Consider the following 19492-nt stretch of genomic DNA (forward strand, 5'->3'; position numbering starts at 1 on the left):
TAAAAACAAGAACAAGATAAAGCGGAAAACTTATTCTTCTATTAAAACCCTCAAAATTTTGTTGGCACGTGTATAAACAACTAAATACATAAGTGCATCATTAAAAATAAATAGAAGTCTCAATCTTTGTTTCTCAAATAGAACAAAGTGTAAGAAAGGGAAAAGGAGGGTACGCCGAATGAAAAACATCTACCTCTTTAAGTTTTTGACTAGCCTCGAGATCATGGGAAGGAGAAAGAGATCACACAGATCCAGACTCGAAACCTACACAACTGTAGAAGCAAGGGGTGAGTAACAGCAACACGGTACCCATCAAGCAACCTACTAAACAAAGGAAATAGTTAGAAAAGAAATACCCCTTACAATCGAATTGAACCTCCTCAAACTATAACATGTCCATAAATTAGCCTAACCTAGCACTTCTACAATACACAGCTCACAGGCCAAACATTCACAATTCAATAATCAAACAAATCAAATAAGTCAATCTAACTGACAAATAGTTTAGTCACACATAACAAGTACATCAATAACAATCCATAAGTAAGTCACACATAAGCATTAAGTTCATTAAGTCGCAATGATCATCACTAGCCGGAACCATTTCCCTTCGGCTTTATAACATTAGTCGGCAAGGACCTCGGCATAATTACACTCATCGAAAAAGACCTCAGCATAATAACACTCTCCAGCAAAGACCTCAACATCATAACACTCACTGGAAAAGACTTCGGTATAATAACACTCGACGACAAAGACCTCGGCATTATAGCACTCATCGGCAAAAATCTCGGCAAAATAACACTAGCCGGCAAAGACCTTGACATCATAACGCTCACCGATAAAGACCATGAGATGATAACACTCACCGAAAAAACCTTGACATAATAACACTCACTGGTAAAGACCTCAGAATCATAACACTTATCGAAAAAGACCTCGGCATAATAGCACTCGCCGAAAAAGACTTCTGCATAATAGCACTCGCCGGCAAAGACCTCGGCATCATAACACTTGTTGATAAAGACCTCAGCTTAATAACACTCTCCGGAAAAGAGCTCGACATAATAACTCATCACATGTCTCATCATGACATTCACAATAAATGATAAGAGAAAATATCACACCACATGGAAGAGACAACAAACCATGCAATTCAAGTACACAATTATGCTTTCAAGCATTCATCAATCAATCATCAAATATCACAATAAGGCAATTCACATTATCATGTTCATCAGATGGCCGTTTTCTTTTCAACCCTTTTTTATTCATTTAGATAAAATAAGTCGACAATTTAAACCCTTCACCTCATTTACATTACTCTAAACACGCAATCAACGAAGGAAGCATATGAATTTAATTAGAATACAAGTTTTAGGAAGCCACTTGGCTTAAATCAATCAACACACTCCAATAGTTGAGTCTTCCCCTTCCGGATCTCTTCCAAAGCCACACAATCTATGCATAAGCAAGACAATAAATTTCCGAAAACAACAATACCCACATCAATTTCTCTTGAAAAGTAGATCAATCAACACAAACCCAATTCTAAAAATAAGGTATGAATTCAAAATTTAATACTTGAAACATTAATCAAGGTTTTAGGAACTCATTAGGAAAAATCATTTTGAAAAATGACTTGAAACCAATTCACAAACTCCATTTTAGTTAATTCTTTGGTTTTTGAAGAAAATCCCCAAATTTCTAATTTCAAAAGAATGATTTGAACACAAACATCCATAAAAAAACAATGTGTAATTAAATATATAGAATTAAGAATCGTTACCAAGAAGATTTTACTCAAAAACCTGGTCAAAATTGCCTCCCCTTGCTATCAAAATTCAAAAATGGAGAAATAAGGTTGAAACCTCAATTTTCGAAAACATTCTTCCCAAGTCACAGATGCTCATCGCGATCGCGACCCAGGGTCACGCGATCAGATGAGTAAGGCATTAAAGTTGACCATTGTCATCGCGGCAAAACACACGCGATCACAATGTACCCCAAGATGATGCTACATGATTGCGATGATGGAGTCTCACGTTCACGATGAATAAAATGACCATGCACTAGAACTTGAAACCATCCAAACTCAAGATCATCAAAAGGACACTCGAGATTCATTCGGAACCTTGTACACACAAACCAGATATGCAAACCAATTAAACTTAACATTCTGGACTCAATGGAATCGTCACAACACGAATTCGAGGTCTCCTTGACTTGAAATTCGTGAAAATTACAAGAAACTAACTCACGCCTAAGAAGGCTAAAACAAGCGTGGGACCTCTCAAAAATCTACCAAGACCTCAACTAGGAATAAAATCACCCCCTCCCCGCAATCCAACGGAATTCTCAAATTTCTTATCCGAGCATCTGAACCCTGAATGTTAACCAATGTCAACTAAAAGGCTAAAATTCCACAAGTTCACAACTTAGGACCTCAAATCCTCAAAAAGAGAAACCGAGAATTCTCCTAAATCATATTTCAAATTTTGGGACCGATGGAATTGACACAATTCCATTTTGATACTCGATACTCCAAAAGACACCGAAAACCATTTTCTTAACTACTTATTCTTTCAAATTCAAAACTTACCAAAAATCTTAATTTTTAACTCAAAGTTCAAAACCAACTTTAATAACTCAATCATGGAAAACTCGGGGTCACTATTAGAAGGGTAAAATGGTAATTTTCATGAAAGAAACTAGAAATAACTGACCAGATCATTAAATTTGCTTGCCTACTAGGAGGGTTAGGGTAGATATCTTCATGACCCAAATTTTATGTCATGATAGATATATACAGATCAACATCATTAGTGATTATGCAATAAATTTGATTAACCTATCATGGCCTCTTATATCATTTGCAATAGTCACGTACATTGTAAAATCACCACTACCCCCACCGAATCTAAGCAATATAGGCTGAACGGGGGAAAGGCCACCTTCAAAAAATAATAGAGGCAACAAATAACACAAATATAAATGGAGGACAAAATTGCCCATCGGCTAACAGTACAAGGACAAGTTTATCCTATTCTATTATGGAAATATGATTATTTCACAATCTTCAAGTTAGAGTATTGGGATTTTAACATCTACTTAAGAAAATAATTAAATAAATACCATAAAACTCATATTGTTCAGTCAAACTATTCTTAAATTTGGTCAAATTATCTCAGTCAACTTTATGAAATCCTATTAGACAGTCAAACACTCTTATCTTATATTCCCATATAGGTACTCACTTCTATATATATATATTCTACTTTGCTTCATTTTGTTTGTACCAAATATGAGTCACTTGGCTAAAAAAAGGTGTAGGAATACTAGGAATCTCGATGAGAGTGCGAGAAAAGTCATGTTAGAGAAAAGATTAGCATCACTATGTAAGCAAGCAGAAGAACTGTCTATTCTATGTGATATAAAAGTTGGTATGGTTGCTTTTACACCTGGGGAAACCAAAGCTTTTGCTTGGCCTTGTTTAACCCAGGCTAATGCCACAATAAATGAGTATTTAGCTTGCGATGAGGCTAAACAACAAATTAAGTTGTTCACACAAGAAACCTATCTTCAACGAAAAGTTGATGCTCGAGAAAAATATATTGGTAAAATAGAGCAAACGGCTGAAGAGAAGGAAATGGAGAACCTATTCAATCAACTTGCTTGGGGAAAAAGCATTCAGGAACTAGATGCTAGAGAAACTAAAGGTTTGTTAAAGCTATTTGAAGCAAAGCAGACTAAACTTAATGAAAGGAAGACTAAACTCAATGAACATGTAGATGAAAATGTTTTAAATCAAACTGGTGCTAATGATAGCAATGTTGGAGAAGAGAATGATGGGAATCCTTAGGATGTCGACTGGTCATGTAGTACTTTTATATTCTTCTATCACTATTTTGTCGTTGTGTGTTTAAATATCACTTCCTAGTTATTATATTGTCGCTCATTGTTCATCTATTTATGTTATAGTTGTCATCTAAATAATATATGAAGGATATTTTATTTAAGTCTAGTGAATCAAGTTATATGTATCCTTCATTTTTTATCAAATAAACTTGTTTGTTATATGTAGTTTGTTCTCATTTTCTCACTGATGGTTGGTGCATCATTCATTAGTACTCTGTTAGAGTGAGTGCGATTAACATAAAGTTAATGTTTGTGAATAACAAATGAAAGATTCATTGATCAATATAGTGAGTTGAAAGTTATAAGATCTCGAGTCCAAATTCAATCGCAACACAAAAACATTATGACTTTCTCTCCTTTGTCCAAGCTTTGGTGAATAGAATTACCCGATCCCTACAATATTGGGGAGTATAGGTGCCCTATGAAATTAGTCGAGGTGCGTTCAAACTAGCTTGAATGCTATAGTTTCAAGAAAATCTAGTTTTGTGTATAATTTGGAATTTTCTCTAATAAACCTATTTTTACAACAAAAGGTAATCTCATCCAATATAAAGAATAAAATTATTAATCGACAATATAATATGACTTTGACACGATTTTAGGCGGTCCCTTTTCAATTAGTATTTTTCTTTTATGTAATAATAAAAGTAATGTCAATTGTTGTCAAATTTCACTCATTGCACTTCTCAATTGAGGAATTGACCATTTTTTTTTGGGTAAAATATGTTCGGCCAGGCCCAATTTATTTATAAGTCAAGAAAGTAAAATAAAAAAAAACAGAGAGTCTAGTCCTACTAATATAACTCAAAAAAAATTAAGGAAAGTAAACTATAGTTTTGAGAGCTCAATCATTCGCTTGTTTTTAGCTCCTTCTTCATTGATCTCGTAAGTTCCTCTCCTGCTGCTCTTTTTTTATATTTTAGTTGATTCTCGATATCTCTTCCATGATTTCCATGGCTTTACTGTTTTTCAGTTGCAAGCTCATCTCCTGAGATTTTCTCGATAGCTCAAAGGACGACGATGCCTTCTCTTTTGATTAAGTTTTTTGTGTTGCTGATTGAAGGTCCATATCCTACTTCCCCTTGTATCCGATAAATTGATTTATTTCTACTAGATCTAGGTATAGTACACTCTAAAACTCCATCTATACACAAATGTATTGGGTATTGCTTTCTTCAAATGTTGTCTTGTTTCCTGATGATTATGAAGCTTTATTCGTCATCAACTGTGATTTTGTATGCTTGAGTTGTTCTCTAGGTTGATCCTTTTAGTCTTAATTCTCAGATTTAGGAGCTGAGATTTGTCACTATTTAGGATTTTTCTGGCCTGTGTTGGTAGATCTAGGAAGGTTGTATAATGTATTGAACTTTGATCGTTCAAAACATGATTAGCTAAAAAAATCAGCTAGCATGTTACCTTCTCTGAATGTGTGTCATAAATGAGCATGATAGTATGAATGTATTTCTGGATTTCCTCTATCATGTTTGTCACCTCCCGTGGGGGTTTCCTTTGTTTCTGAATCATGTTCTTACTGCCTAAGGAATCTGTTTCTATGATTACATTGTGAATATTAGCTCTTTGATAGTATCTCATAGCTTCTAGTATATCTTTAATTTCTGCCTCTGTAATAGTAGTATTTTGAATCACTTGTGCTTGGGCAAATACTAAGTCTCTTTTTTCATTCCTTAAATAGAAATTATATGAACTCCTCCCAGGGTTTTCTCTACTAGTCCCCTCGGTGTTGATCTTTAGTCTACCGGTTGGTGGTAAAACCCAAGTGATTTTAGCATAGTATTGCTTGGGTCTACAACTACTTAAACTTCTGATCATATTTGTCCACTCTGTTGGAAAGCTATTTAACTGTAGGAATCTTACTCTTATGAACTGATATGTTAAGTGGTGAATCTGATATGTCAGTTTGTTGTAAGAGATGTCTTTTCCATGTCTAATAGAATTTCGTTTTTACCAAAACTCCCAAATTATAACACTAGGGAGGACTCTCAACATCGGCTTCAATTTAGGTGTTGATGTAGTGTTCCACCAAGTGATAAGTACTTGTGAAAATTGCATCCCTTCCATAGCATTGCTTGAACATAAAGCAAATTGTCCTCATAGTCTTGCATTAATAAAAGATGTTAGAAAAAGATGGCTCATTGTTTCCTGTCGATAAGCCTCACAACACCAGCATCTTGAAACAACATTTATGTGCATCTTTTGAGATTATCATTAGTAGAAATCCTTCCCCTCAAATATCTCCACATGAAAATATTGATCTTGGTAGGCACTCATTTTTCCCATATAGAGTAGTAAATGTTCTACATATTAAGTTTAGTCCTCAAAAATTCCCATACACTCTTGAGAAATGCAGAAATACGGAGCTCGAATAAAATCACAAATCTGAGAGCTCGAGAACTAGCGGTATACATGGTGTATACCTCAAATATACACTTGGTGTATATCATGACAAGTGAGAATGATAAGGGCCAAGGGCCCAAGAAAATTTCAGCAGGTCCAAAGGAGTTAATGGACAGGCCTATGATTGTTGGCAAAGTGGTAGACTTAGGACAGGTGGACCAAAAGACCAATTTAATTGGATTTGGATCAAAGACCAAGTCTAATTATTTCTTTTCCCTCTCTTATTATTTATATATAGTGTATTGTTCGACTAACTTTGTCTATTTTATGATTTAATTTAATTAAATTCTCATAGATAGCCATTTCATTTTTTATCATATTCAAATTAAAATATATATTTACATTTTTTATACTAAACTTTATTTTTATTATTGGCCTTGCAACTTGCAATTACTCCCTTTAGAATGACCCCCCTTAGTTTATTCCCCTTAAAAATAATTAATAATTAAAAAAATATATATATAAATAAATAAATAAAATAAATGAGTTCATTTATTTAGTTAAAATTTTAAAAAAATTAGTCAAAGTCATTTTAGTCAAATCGCCGGTCAACCGCAAGTTAGCAGACATTCCGAGGGGCTAACACCTTCTCGGAATGTACATTTGAACTCGGACCCTTTTATTTTCAATTGATTTTATCTATTCAAGTCTTTTGAAAACCTTAAGTTTTTTCTTGATTTTTATTAAAAATTAAGTGGCGACTCTGTTCTTTTAGAAAATCGATTTCTCTTAAACCATAAGGTTAATCGATTTTTCGAAAACTTAGTCATTTTTCTTTTATTATATTTTTTAGTAAAACACTCTTGACAGTAAAGTTGCCCGAATTTTCAATGCTCCAGTATGCAATATCATTTCCTTCTTTACCCAAAGGAGTTTTGATTTTTTTTGTTATGTCTTGTACTATGTCTTCTGGTAGGCCATCTTTCAGCTTCTCCAAGTTTCATTCCCCATTTGAGACATAAGTTGTCATCTCTGCTTCTTCCTCTATAAGTCCCTCAGGAACAATGAAGTATAAAGTGCCAAGTCCCGTCCAATTTTCAAACCAAATGCTAGAATTTCCTTGCTTAGGTTTCCATTCGATCAAATGCTCAACCACTTCCCTAATTTGATTTTTTCCATGCACTTGAACTATTTCTTCCTTCTGCTAAAACCGGATGAAGCTTTTTACAATATTTGTTCCACATGAATAAACTCTACAAGCTTGTAGAGGTTCTAAAATTCCACCAAAGTTTAGCAAATAGAGCTTTGAGGTGTCTTTTAGAGATCTGAAACCTGGACCTCCTTCATCCTTTGGTGTGCACAGAGTATCCAAGGCCACCCAATGTTTGCTTTTCGTCCCTGGTGTATTATTCCAGAAAAATTTAGCAAAAGATTGATGTATTTGCTTGAGCACTCCAACTAAGGGGGTCATAGCTGAGAGCAAATAGACAAGCATAGTTTTTAGCACATGCTTGATCAATATGTATCTTCCACCACATGAAAGAGTCTATTTTGCCAAGATTGAACCATTCTCATAATCTTTTTCACTAGCTCTTCAAAGTATATTATTCTCCTCTTTCCATAAAAAAAACATGACACCCTAGATAGGTAATTGGAAAATAACCTTTCTTCATGTCTAGAGTAGTTTTTATTCTTTTCACAGTATGATTATCAATCTTGTGGTGGAGGTAGAAACTACTCTTCTCACTGTTTATTAATTGTCTAGATGATTTCTAAAATTTTGAGCATTTTTTTTAAGGGTTTATCATCTCTTGAACAAAAGATTATGGTGTCATCTGCATAAGATAGATGATTGATCTGAAGACTCCATTTGGGCATACCATATCCTTTAACAATTGGGTCATTATGCAGATTCTCATCGTGATCACCACCCAGGGTCACGCAATCGCGATGAGTAAGGCATTAATGTTCACCATTGTCATCGTGGCAAGACTCACACAATCACGATGCACCCCAAAATGATGCTACATGATCGCGATAAGGGAGTCTCGCGTTTACGATGACTAAAATGACCATGCACTAGAACCTGAAACCATCCAAACCCAAAATCATCAAAAGGACCCTCGAGATTCATTCAAAACCCTGTAAACACAAACTAGATATGCAAACCAATTAAACACAACGTTCTAGACTCAATGGAATCGTCACAACACAAGTTCGAGGTCTCCTTGACCTGAAATTCGTGAAAACTACAAGAAACTAACTCACGCCTAGGAAGGCTAAAACACGCTTTGGACCTCTCAAAAATCTACCAAGACCTCAACTAGGCTTAAACTCACCCCCTCTCCACAATCCAACGGAACTCTTGAAATTCTTATCAGAGCATCCGATCCTTGAATGTTAACCAAAGTCAACTCAAAGGTTAAAATTTCACAAGTTCACAACTTAGGACCTCAAATCCTCAAAAAGACTCAAAAATAGAAATCAACGATTCTCCCAAATCATATTTCAAATTTTGGGACCGATAGAATTGACACAATTCCATTTTGATACACGAAACTCCAAAAGACACCGAAAAACATTTTCATAACTTAGTCTTTCAAACTCAAAACTTACCAAAAATTTCAATTTTTAACTTAAAGTTCAAAACCAACTTTTAAAACTCAATCATGGAAAACTCGGGGTCACTATCAGAAGGGTAAAATGGTAATTTTCATGAAAAAAATAGAAATAACCGACAAGGTCATTCAATTGGCTTGCCTACTAGGAGGATTAGGGTAGCTACCATCATGACCCAAATTTTATGTCTTGATAGATATATACAGATCAACATCATTAGTGATTATGCAATAAGTTCGCTAAACCTATCATGACCTCTTATATCATTTGCAATAGTCACGTACATTGTAAATTGACCACTACCCCCACCGAATCTAAGCAACATAGGCTGAAAGGGGGGGAAAGGCCAACTTCGGAAAATAATAGAAGCAACAAACAACACAACTATTAACGAAGGATAAAATTGCCCCTCAGCTAAAAGTACAAGGACAATTTTATCCTTTTATATTATGGAAATATAATTATTTCACAATCTTCAAGTTAGAGTATTAGGATTTTAACATCTACCTAAGAAAATAATTAAATAATTACGATAAAACTCATATTGTTCAGTCAAACTATTCTTAAATTTGGTCAAATTATCGTAGTCAACTTTATGCAGTCCTATTAGACAGTAAAACACTCTTATCTTATATTCCCATATAGGTCATCACTTCTCTAAATATATATTCTACTTTGCTTCTTTTTGTTTATACCAAATATGAGTCACTAGATTAAAAAAAGGTGTAGGAATACTAGGAATCTCGATGAGAGTGCGAGAAAAGTCATTATAGAGAAAAGATTAGCATCACTATATAAGCAAGCAGAAGAACTTTCTATTCTATGTGATATAAAATTCGGTGTGGTTGCTTTTACACCTACGGAAACCAAACCTTTTGCTTCGCCTTATTTAACCCAGACTAATGCCATAATAAATGAGTATTTATCTTGCGATGAGGCCAAACAACAAATTAAGTTGTTCACACAAGGAACCTATCTTCAACGAAAGGTTGATTCTGGGGGAAATATATTGGGAAAATAGAGCAAACAACAGAAGAGAAGGGAATGGAGAACATACACGACCAACTTGCTTGGGGAAAAGGCATTCAGGAACTAGATGCTAGAGAAACTAAAGGTTTGTTAAAGCTATTTGAAACAAAGCACACTAAACTTAATGAAAGGAAGACTAAACTCAATGAACATGTAGATGAGAATGTTTTAAATCAAACTGGTGCTAATGATAGCAATGATGGAGAAGAGAATGATGGGAATCCTTAGGATGTCGATTTGTCATGTAGTATTTTTATATTCTTCTATCACTATTTTGCCATTATGTCTTTAATTAGCGCTTCCTAGTTATTATATTGTCGCTCATTGTTCATCTATTTATGTTATAGTTGTCATTTAAATAATATATGAAGGATATTTTATTTAAGTCTAGTCAATCAAGTTATATGTATCCTTCAATTTTTATCAAATAAAAATGTTTGTTATATGTAGTTTGTTCCCATTTTCTCACTGACGGTTGGCGCATCATTCATAGGTACTCCGTTAGAGTGAGTGCGATTAACATAAAGTTAAGGTTTGTGAATAACAAATGAAAGATTCATTGATCAATATAGTGAGTTGAAAGTTATGAGGTCTCGAGTCCAAATTCAAGCGCCACACAAAAACATTATGATTTTCTCTCCTTTGTCCAAGCTTTGTTGAATAGAATTACCCGATTCCTACATTATTGGGGAGTATATGTGCCCTATGAAATTAGTCGAGGTGTGTGCAAACTAGCCCGAATGCTATAGTTTCAAGAAAATCTAGTTTTGTGTATAATTTGGAATTTTCTCCATTAAACCTATTTTTACAACGAAAGGTAATCTCATCCAATATAAAGAATAAAACTATTAATCGACAATATAATATGAATTTGACACGATTTTAGTCGATACCATTTCAATTAGTGATATTCTTATATGTAATAATAAAAGTAATGTCAATTGCTGTCCAATTTCACTCATTACACTTCTCAATTGAGGAATTGACCACTCTTTTTAGGGTAAAATATGTTGGGCCAGGCCCAATTTATTTATAAGTCAAGTAAGCTAAATAAATAAAAAGACAAAGAGTCTAGTCCTACTAATATAACTCAAAAATTTAAATTCAAGAAAGTAAACTAATGTGTTTTGAGAGTTCAATCATCCGCCTCTTTTCAGCTCCTCCTTCATTGATCTCATAAGTTCCTCTCTTGCTGCTCATTTTTTTATATTTCATTTGATTCTCGGTATCTGTTCCATTATTTCCATGGCATTATTATTTATCAGTTGCAAGCTCATCTCCTGAGATTTTCTCTATAGCTCGAAGGACGACGATGCCTTCTCTTTCGATTAAATTTTAGTCGTTGTTGATTGAAGATCCATATCCTACTTCCCCTTGTATCTGATAAATTTATTTATTGCTAATAGATCTAGGTATTGTACACTCTTAAACTCCATCTATACACAAATGTATTGGGTATTGCTTTCTTCAAATGTTGTCTTGTTTCCTGATGATTATGAAGCTTTATTTGTCATCAACCGTGATTTCTTATGCTCGAGTTGTTCTCTAGGTTGATCCTTTTAGTCATAATTCTTAGATTTGGGAGCTGAGTTTTGTCACTATTTACAATCTTTTTGGCCTGTGTTGGTAGATCTAGGAAGGTTGTATAATGTATTGAACTTTTATAGTTCAAAATATGATTAGCAAAAAAATCAGCTAACATGTTTCCTTCTCTGAATGTGTGTGTGATATATGAGCATGCATAGTTTGAATGTATTCCTAGATTTCCTCTATCATGTCTGTCACCTCCTATGGGGGTTTCCATTGTTTCTGAATAATGTTCTTACTGCCTAAGGAATCTGTTTCTATGATTACATTGTGAATATTAGCTCTTTGGCAGTATCTCATAGCTTCTAGTATAGCTTTAATTTCTACCTTTGTACTAGTAGTATTCTGAATCACTTGTGCTTGAGCAAATACTAAGTCTCCTTTTTCATTCCTTAAACAAAAACTATATGAACTCCTTCCATGGTTTTCTCTACTTGCCCTATCAGTGTTGATCTTTAGTCTGTCGGTTGGTGGTAAAACCCAAGTAATTTTAACATAGTATAGCTTGGTTCTACAACTACTTAAACTTCTGATCATACCACCCTGTTGGAAAGCTATTTAACTGTGGGAATCTTACTCTTATGAACTGATATGTCAAGTGGTTAATCTGATATGTTAGTTTGCTGTAGAGATGTCTTTTCCATGTCTAATAGAATTTCTTCGTTTCCAAAGCTCCCAAATTATAAAACTAGAGAGGACTCTCAACATCAGCTTCAATTTAGGTGTTGATGTAGTGTTCCATCAAGTGATAAGTACTTGTGAAAACTACATCCCTTCTATAGCAATGCTTGCACATAAAGCAAATTGTCTTCATTGTCTTGCAGCTATAAGAGATGTTAGAAAAAGATGGCTCATTGTTTCCTGTCGGTAAGCCTAACAATACCAACATCTTGAAGCAATATTTATATGCATCCTTTTGAGATTATCATCAGTAGAAATCCTTCCCCTCAAAACTCTCCACATCAAAATACTAATCTTGATAGGCAATCATTTTTCCCATATATAGTTGTAAATGTTCTACTTATTAAGTTTAGTCCTCATAAATTTCCATGCACTCTTTGTTGACACCCAAATATTGACCCTCCCCCGATAATTAATTTCCAAGCTTCTTGATTTTTTGAACGATTTAGAATATTTAGCTTTATATAATTCAAATGAGTTTCTAGGTTGTTTTAAGTAACTTCAATTGATCTTTACAGTATTTTGAATAATAACTATAGTTCATATAATTATATATGTATTTAGTAGATCTTACAAATATTTTGAAAATCGTAGCAAAAGAGCTCTATATTGATTAAATTAAGTAATTTATTAATTTAGTTTTAGTTTGGAACATAGTTTAATTTTCGAATTAATTAGTTTGTATTTAAATTAATTATTTTATAAGTAAGCTAATTATTTTATTTCGTTAAGATTGAGAAGTTCGTTAGTTAATTATAGTGATTTGTCTTATTTAAGTTCTATCCGAATTGACCAATTTATTTAATTTGGCTACATTTGAATTTCATTTAGCTACAATTGTAATTTATTTGGCCAATTTGTCAATTCAAAATCCAACTATTTTAACTGTACCCTTAATCCCTTATTACATCCATCTTGAACGAAANAATTGGCCAATTTATTTAATTTGGCTACATTTGAATTTCATTTAGCTACAATTGTAATTTATTTGGCCAATTTGTCAATTCAAAATCCAACTATTTTAACTCTACCCTTAATCCCTTATTACATCCATCTTGAACAAAAGTTGGGCCAGATTTCCAGCCAAATTCCTTTCGTACCAAGGACCCATCAGCTGATCTTTCCAATTCAACAAACCATAGTTCAACCCAAATGCAAATTTCCCAGCCAACCTACCTTTTTCCAAAATTCCAGTAATTCCCAATGTACAATTCCCACTCTAAATAATCTGGACTCATCTCCTAAACGACCCGGCCCAACCTCTATTCATCAAAGAAACCCAGAACCTCAACATTAGCAGTAGTACACGACACACCATTCTCCAACGTTAACTCCAAATCGACCCTTGTAAGTGCCCAACCCCTCATCGATGTGTGAACCACTTCAATGAATGAATCGATAGCAGCCTCCAACGTTCACAACGGAACAAAGAAATTCACGGCGATGAGACGGAAAGCAAACGACTGTTAACAACAAAGAGCAATTCATCATGGCCTCGAGACAGAGCAGTACACGGCGTCAAATGAATCAAAGACCCAGTATGATTTTTTGTCTCCTTTCTCCCGTCCTTCTCATCGCAACAGCACGTGTTTCTCCCCTTTCCTCTTATGGAATGGGTTGAAATCTCAGAGAAAAAGGTGTCGTCCCAAAATGGTGAAAGGATTTTGGATTTGGATTTCGAATGGCCCCTGTTTATCCAAAATTCTCGTCTGTTTCCCCCCATTTTGGAACCCTAATTTCGCCCATAAATATCCTCTCTTCTTTATTTATTTGGAGTAAGATAACAAAGAACAACTTACGCAAAAATTAATCAAAATACATATCAAATACATTTCAAGAAAACAGAGGAGAAAGCTAGCTTCGGTGCTTCAATTCGACATTCTGCCCGACTTTCTTGATCGTTGCTCGAGTCGAACATGTGTGGTAGAGGTTGTCATTTCTCTGCTCATTTTTGTCCCAAATCATTGCCCTCAAAAAGTAAAATACTTCTTTATCTCAACTCGTTTATTCAATGTTCTATTTTATGAATTGAAAACTTTATGCGGATGTTTCTTTTTTCTTTCTTGCTTGAACGCCTATGCCCCTTCTTGGCTTATTTTGGCGCTTAGTGATCAGTCTTTCGGTTCGAGGTGATACATTTCAGTTATTGAAGTTGTTAAGGCACGGAACATGCCTTTATGCATAGTTTATGCTCAGAATGCCTTTGTTTAAGAGTTTGGTTTTTGTTCCTTTTGATTCTAATGTCCAAAGTTTGTCTTCCTTGTTGCTCCTTGTTCTTGTTTGGCATCTGTTAAAATGGCTGGAATAATGTCTTTATTGTGTGTTAGATTTTGATGTCTACTATCTCTGTGTTTCAAGCTCAATGATTTATTTTTAGTAGCTTCAAGATTTTGAATAGAATAAAGGGATTTGTTGGTTCCAACCTTATCAATATTGCTTTGTTATGCTCCATTCTGCTCATTTATTTCGTTCACATCTCAAAATATGTCATCCTTTCTTCTCTTGTTAAAAATGGATTTGATTTGGCCCGTTACATGAGATGCGTTAATTAATTGAGTGTTCAACATGCTCTCCTTTTGTTTTTGAGTTATAGGTCTGGTGATTTTGATTATTGCTAGCGTGGTTTTGTCTTCTGTTAAAACTCTTTCTATTCCAATAAGTTTGCTTGTATAACTTAGTGTTTTCATCTTTGAAGTATGCCAAAATGGATTTATTAATAATTGTTTATGTGTTAGTTTCAAATAGTTTGAACTCGAGTGAATAGACTTTCCTAAATAATTACTTCGGCTCGTGGTTATGTTAAATGCTAGCGTGATTTTATTTTTTGTTTTGTGAAAGATGTCATTATTTTATTTGGGAAAATTGTCGACTCAACTATTGTTTTAAAAAATAAGTGGTATGCAACTATTGTTTCTACACCTTCGGTTACTTAGCTATTTGAATGGTGTGATTAGATGCAAAGTGTTTTGGCAAATTACCATATTTTCTTTTCTTAAAGTTGTGGGTATATTTTCACTATTTTGGCATACTCTTCCATTTCTTTTTTTTTTCTTGAGCAGTTCGTATATTAACTTCTTAGCCTTTCTTCTTTTGTGATGCATGTGAATCTGCCTTGAGGCCTCATGGACTTCTCTGTTCCCCTTGCATTTCGATTTGGGCGGTAAAGACCCAAATTTGCTCTTCTTACTTTAGTCAGCCTCATTATCGGGTCAGTGAAACTGCTGTACAGGTTAAAAGTAGCAAGATAATGCTGGAAATTAAATTTTTAAGCTCTGAAAATGTCGAAAACAGGCTGATATACCTGTTGTATACACCGATATACAGTAAATAAATATAATATACAGGTCCAAAACGTGAAAATGCAGATTGAAAAATGCAAAAATACGAAGCACGAATAAAATCAAAAATCTGGGAGTTCGAGAACTAGCGGTATACATGGTGTATACATCAAATATACACTTGGTGTATATCATGACAAGTGAGAATGAAAAGGGCCAAAGGCCCAAGAAAATTTCAGCACGTCCAAAGGAGTTAATGGGCTGGCCCATGACTATTGGCAAAGTGGTAGACTTAGAACAGGTGGACGAAAAGGCCAATTTAATTGGATTTGAGCCAAAGACCAAGTTTAATTATTTATATTCCCTCTCTTATTATTTATATTGTATTATTCGACTAACTTTGTCTATTTTATGGTTTAATTTACTTAAATTCTCATAGATAGTCATTTCATTTTTTATCATATCAAATTAAAAGATTTACATTTTTTCTACTTAACTTTACTTTTATTATTGGCCTTGCAACTTGCAATTTTTCCCTTTAGAATGATCCCCCTTAGTTTATTTCCCCTTTAAAATAATTAATAATTAAAAAAGAATGTATAAATAAATAAATAAAAGAAATGAGTTCTTTTACTTAGTTAAAATTTAAAAAAAAACTAGTCAAAGTCATTTTAGTCAAATCTCTAGTCAATCGCATGTTAGCGGATATTCTGAGGGCCTAACACCTTCTCGGAATGTACATTTGAACTCGAACCCTTTTATTTTCAATTGATTTATTTGTTTAAATATTTTGAAAACTTTAAGTTTTTTCTTGAATTTTATTAAAAATTAAGTGGTGACTCTGTTTTTTTGGAAAATCGATTTCTCAAGAACCATAAGTTTAATTGATTTTTCAAAAACTTAGTCATTTTTTTATTTATATTTTTGAGTAAAATAGAAATGGCGAATCTGTTGGATAAATGAATTAAGTTCTAACCATAAGATTTGACTTATTTGATTAATTGTTATTAATTGCTGAATTGTTTATCTGTGATTATTGTGTTTAAACAGCTATAATTGTCAACCCTTTTTCGGAATGATCGGTAATTTATTGGTTCGTCATGCGTCCAATGGTTGTCGTGAGTTTCCAGCCTAAGTTGTCCACTTGGGTTCCCGGTCTTTCAAATGCCACTATTAGTCAACCAGCATAGAGCGAAACTGAATCCCCAATTTAGCGCATTTTGAACTAAGTTGACCCAACACCCAAGGTGTATTGGGCCCATTAGAAGTCCACATTGTGTTTATTTGACTCATTGGTCAATAAAAGACAACCATGCTTATGTGTTTAATTGAAGGATATATTTGTCATTTTTAAACGAATCAATTATCTATAGGGTTGGGGGTAGCCTACCTTTGTCTATTTTTCTTGTAGGATGAATCCAGCACATGAGCCTCTGAGAACTCGAATGGTGACCATACATGATCCTTACCTCCAAGTTTGATGGAAATTCATGAATAATGGAGACAAGAAAAAGGTTCAAAGACACATAAGCAATCTCTCGTCACTAAAGGAAATGGTGGATTGGTCCAGTTTAATAGGAACAATGGTAAAGTTTTGGGACAGCGACAATATAGTATTTCAGTTCGGGGAAATGGAAATGACGCCGACTATTGAAAAAGTCCTTGCAAGTTATGAGAGTGTCGACATGTGAAACAAAAGGAAACGTCAACCCGATACCGATCTTCTTTTCCCCAAAACATGGAATTTTGCCGAAATTAAAGAATAATTGTTACTCGTCAAAGCCAAATGGATGGACAAGCTTCCCGGACCAAACATTCCGCTTAAAAAGCTCTATTATTGATTTGGACGTGCAAGAGCTTATGAGAAATTTAAAGAAGAGTTTGTCTCAAAAGAAAAATGAAAGGAGACACATTCCTCTTGCCTTTGCAATATGCCTACTTGGGACGATGGTATTTCCCCAGGGACCAAACTACACTATTCATCCAAGTGTAGTAATGGTCACTCATGCTATCTTTATGGAGTGGGCTACGGGTCGGCAACCAAGTACTACACTTTGGCACCCATTATTTTGGCCGACATTTATAGGGCTTTGGACAAGTGTCAAAGCGAAGAGCGTTTCTTTCAGTGATGCAACATGATACTTCAATGGTGGATGATGAGACACTTGATCAAAGCCCATAATCCAGAAGAACCAGATCAGTTGAGACGGTCAGAAGAACTTGCAGGTGACGATTGGTGGATGTACCATAATTATTGCAACAAAACTAGAGGTCTAAAATTCTGGTATCCGAGACTTTAGGGTTTAAGAGAAGAAAATGAGCAGTGGTCAATAGAATGTCTAGTGGTGATAAAGCAAATGGTGATTCGAGCATAAAAGGCCCCTTACTTGATATTTGCTGGATTAAGAGAGACTAGACCATATGCTCTCGGTCGAGTCCTTAGACAACTAGGAGGGAAAAAAGAGATTCCCCAAACCGCGGACATGAAGAAATTTGCAATCGATCATGAAAATAGACGAATCTCTTATGTTGAAGACATACATAGAACATGGAAGACTCGAAGGGTATTGGGTGAGCCGGTACCAACCAGGTTCCATCCTGAATGTTCTAAGGATTACAAGGAATGGTTAAAGTAAAGCATCGCCGAAACTATCGAGCCTAGTCCGAACGTGCCCCATATTATTGCAGATATTGGAGCCAAACATCAAATTCGACTTCACTGACTCCAAGAAAAGTTTGATAGGAATGAGTTAGAGCATCACCGTCGGCATTCAGAAGACGCCGAAGTCACAACTCAGTTAAAGCAAGAACTACAAAGAGCCAGGCAATGCATGTCAGCATTGGATGATAGCATGGAACAGCAGATTCAGTTGGTCGAGAGGTTCAGGTATCAAGAAGAGGATAGGTTGGCAAGAGATCACCTATGGGAAAACAGATATGCTATGTGGGAAGAGGTCAGCATCGCAAAGAGGACCAGACTTGTTGAAGGATCAAGATGAGCTTGAAGTTTGTTATCATCCCCTGCGTGGGATTGCTTTATTTGTACTTTGCTTTGTAATTTACTTTTCAAACTCATTTCCCTAATTTCATGTTTGTCAGACATTTTTTGAATGTTATTAATGAAATATTTTGGGGATAATAAATTGGCTTAAGAAGACATATACATCCTTTAATTCGCTAGAACTACCCTTAGCGAAAGGGTCACATGCATGTTTAGGACGCGATATTTGTCTGTTTACTTGTGTACTTTAACTATTTATGTGGTACGTTGCTTTGAATGACATTTTTAGCCCACTCCTTGTCAAAAATTTTCTGAAAAACAAAATCTCTACAATGTCAAATACAAGTCACTATCAAAATGTCCGACCAAAATTCCATGAGTCTTGAGTTTCTCAGCCAGAAATAAAATCCTACTACCAAACCTAAAATGTTACTCTGTCATCTCAGGAAAGGTAAAATTGCTGCTAAGATAGAAAAAGGCAAGAATGTCGAGGTGAAGACAACTGGGGAGAATTTAATGATGAAATTGCGTCGATTCAAACAAGAGATTCGAGAAATAGGAGAAAGAAGAATAGAAGTAGAACTAGCCACCGCAGGTGCGCAAGCTAAAGTGCAGCACTAGACGCGGAGCTAGCTGCTAAGATGGCAAGATATGCTATCATGAACGAGGAGATGGTTGCTATGCGGAAGGAACATGATGTCTTCAACAATGATATAACCATGAGGCTTCAGAAGATACGCGAAAAATGCTCTTTCTTCAATCTAGAAGCCAATAGTGGTCCCGAAGACACTCACCCTAGAGCCACTGAAGAAGATACCGATGAGGAAATCATGTATATGCCTCCCTTCCTAGGACGTCTGAAAGAAGGAGACAAAAAGATCACTTTCCCAGCTTATGAGCGGTCACATAGCGTGGGGGGTAAGAATCGTGCCGTGTGCTCTCATTTACGATCACCTAAAGGCTTCACGCATGTTGAAGCCTCTCGAAGGAACCATTTTTGGGTTTGGGGATGAAAGTTCTCAAA

At 34.9% G+C, this 19492-nt stretch overlaps 2 protein-coding genes across 2 annotated transcripts in view; both read left to right on the plus strand.

Moving 5' to 3' along the window:
• The window catches only part of LOC125875232 (probable serine/threonine-protein kinase PBL9), a 1122098-nt gene that overhangs the window by 7624 nt on the left and 1094982 nt on the right, over positions 1-19492 (plus strand). The window lies entirely within an intron of this gene.
• Positions 3305-3862, plus strand: LOC125873915 (agamous-like MADS-box protein AGL23). The gene has a single exon (XM_049554740.1). The coding sequence runs from the start codon at positions 3305-3307 to the stop codon at positions 3860-3862; it is 558 nt and encodes a 185-aa protein (XP_049410697.1).

Source organism: Solanum stenotomum, chromosome 8, assembly GCF_019186545.1.
Source record: "Solanum stenotomum isolate F172 chromosome 8, ASM1918654v1, whole genome shotgun sequence".
Taxonomy (NCBI): domain Eukaryota; kingdom Viridiplantae; phylum Streptophyta; class Magnoliopsida; order Solanales; family Solanaceae; genus Solanum; species Solanum stenotomum.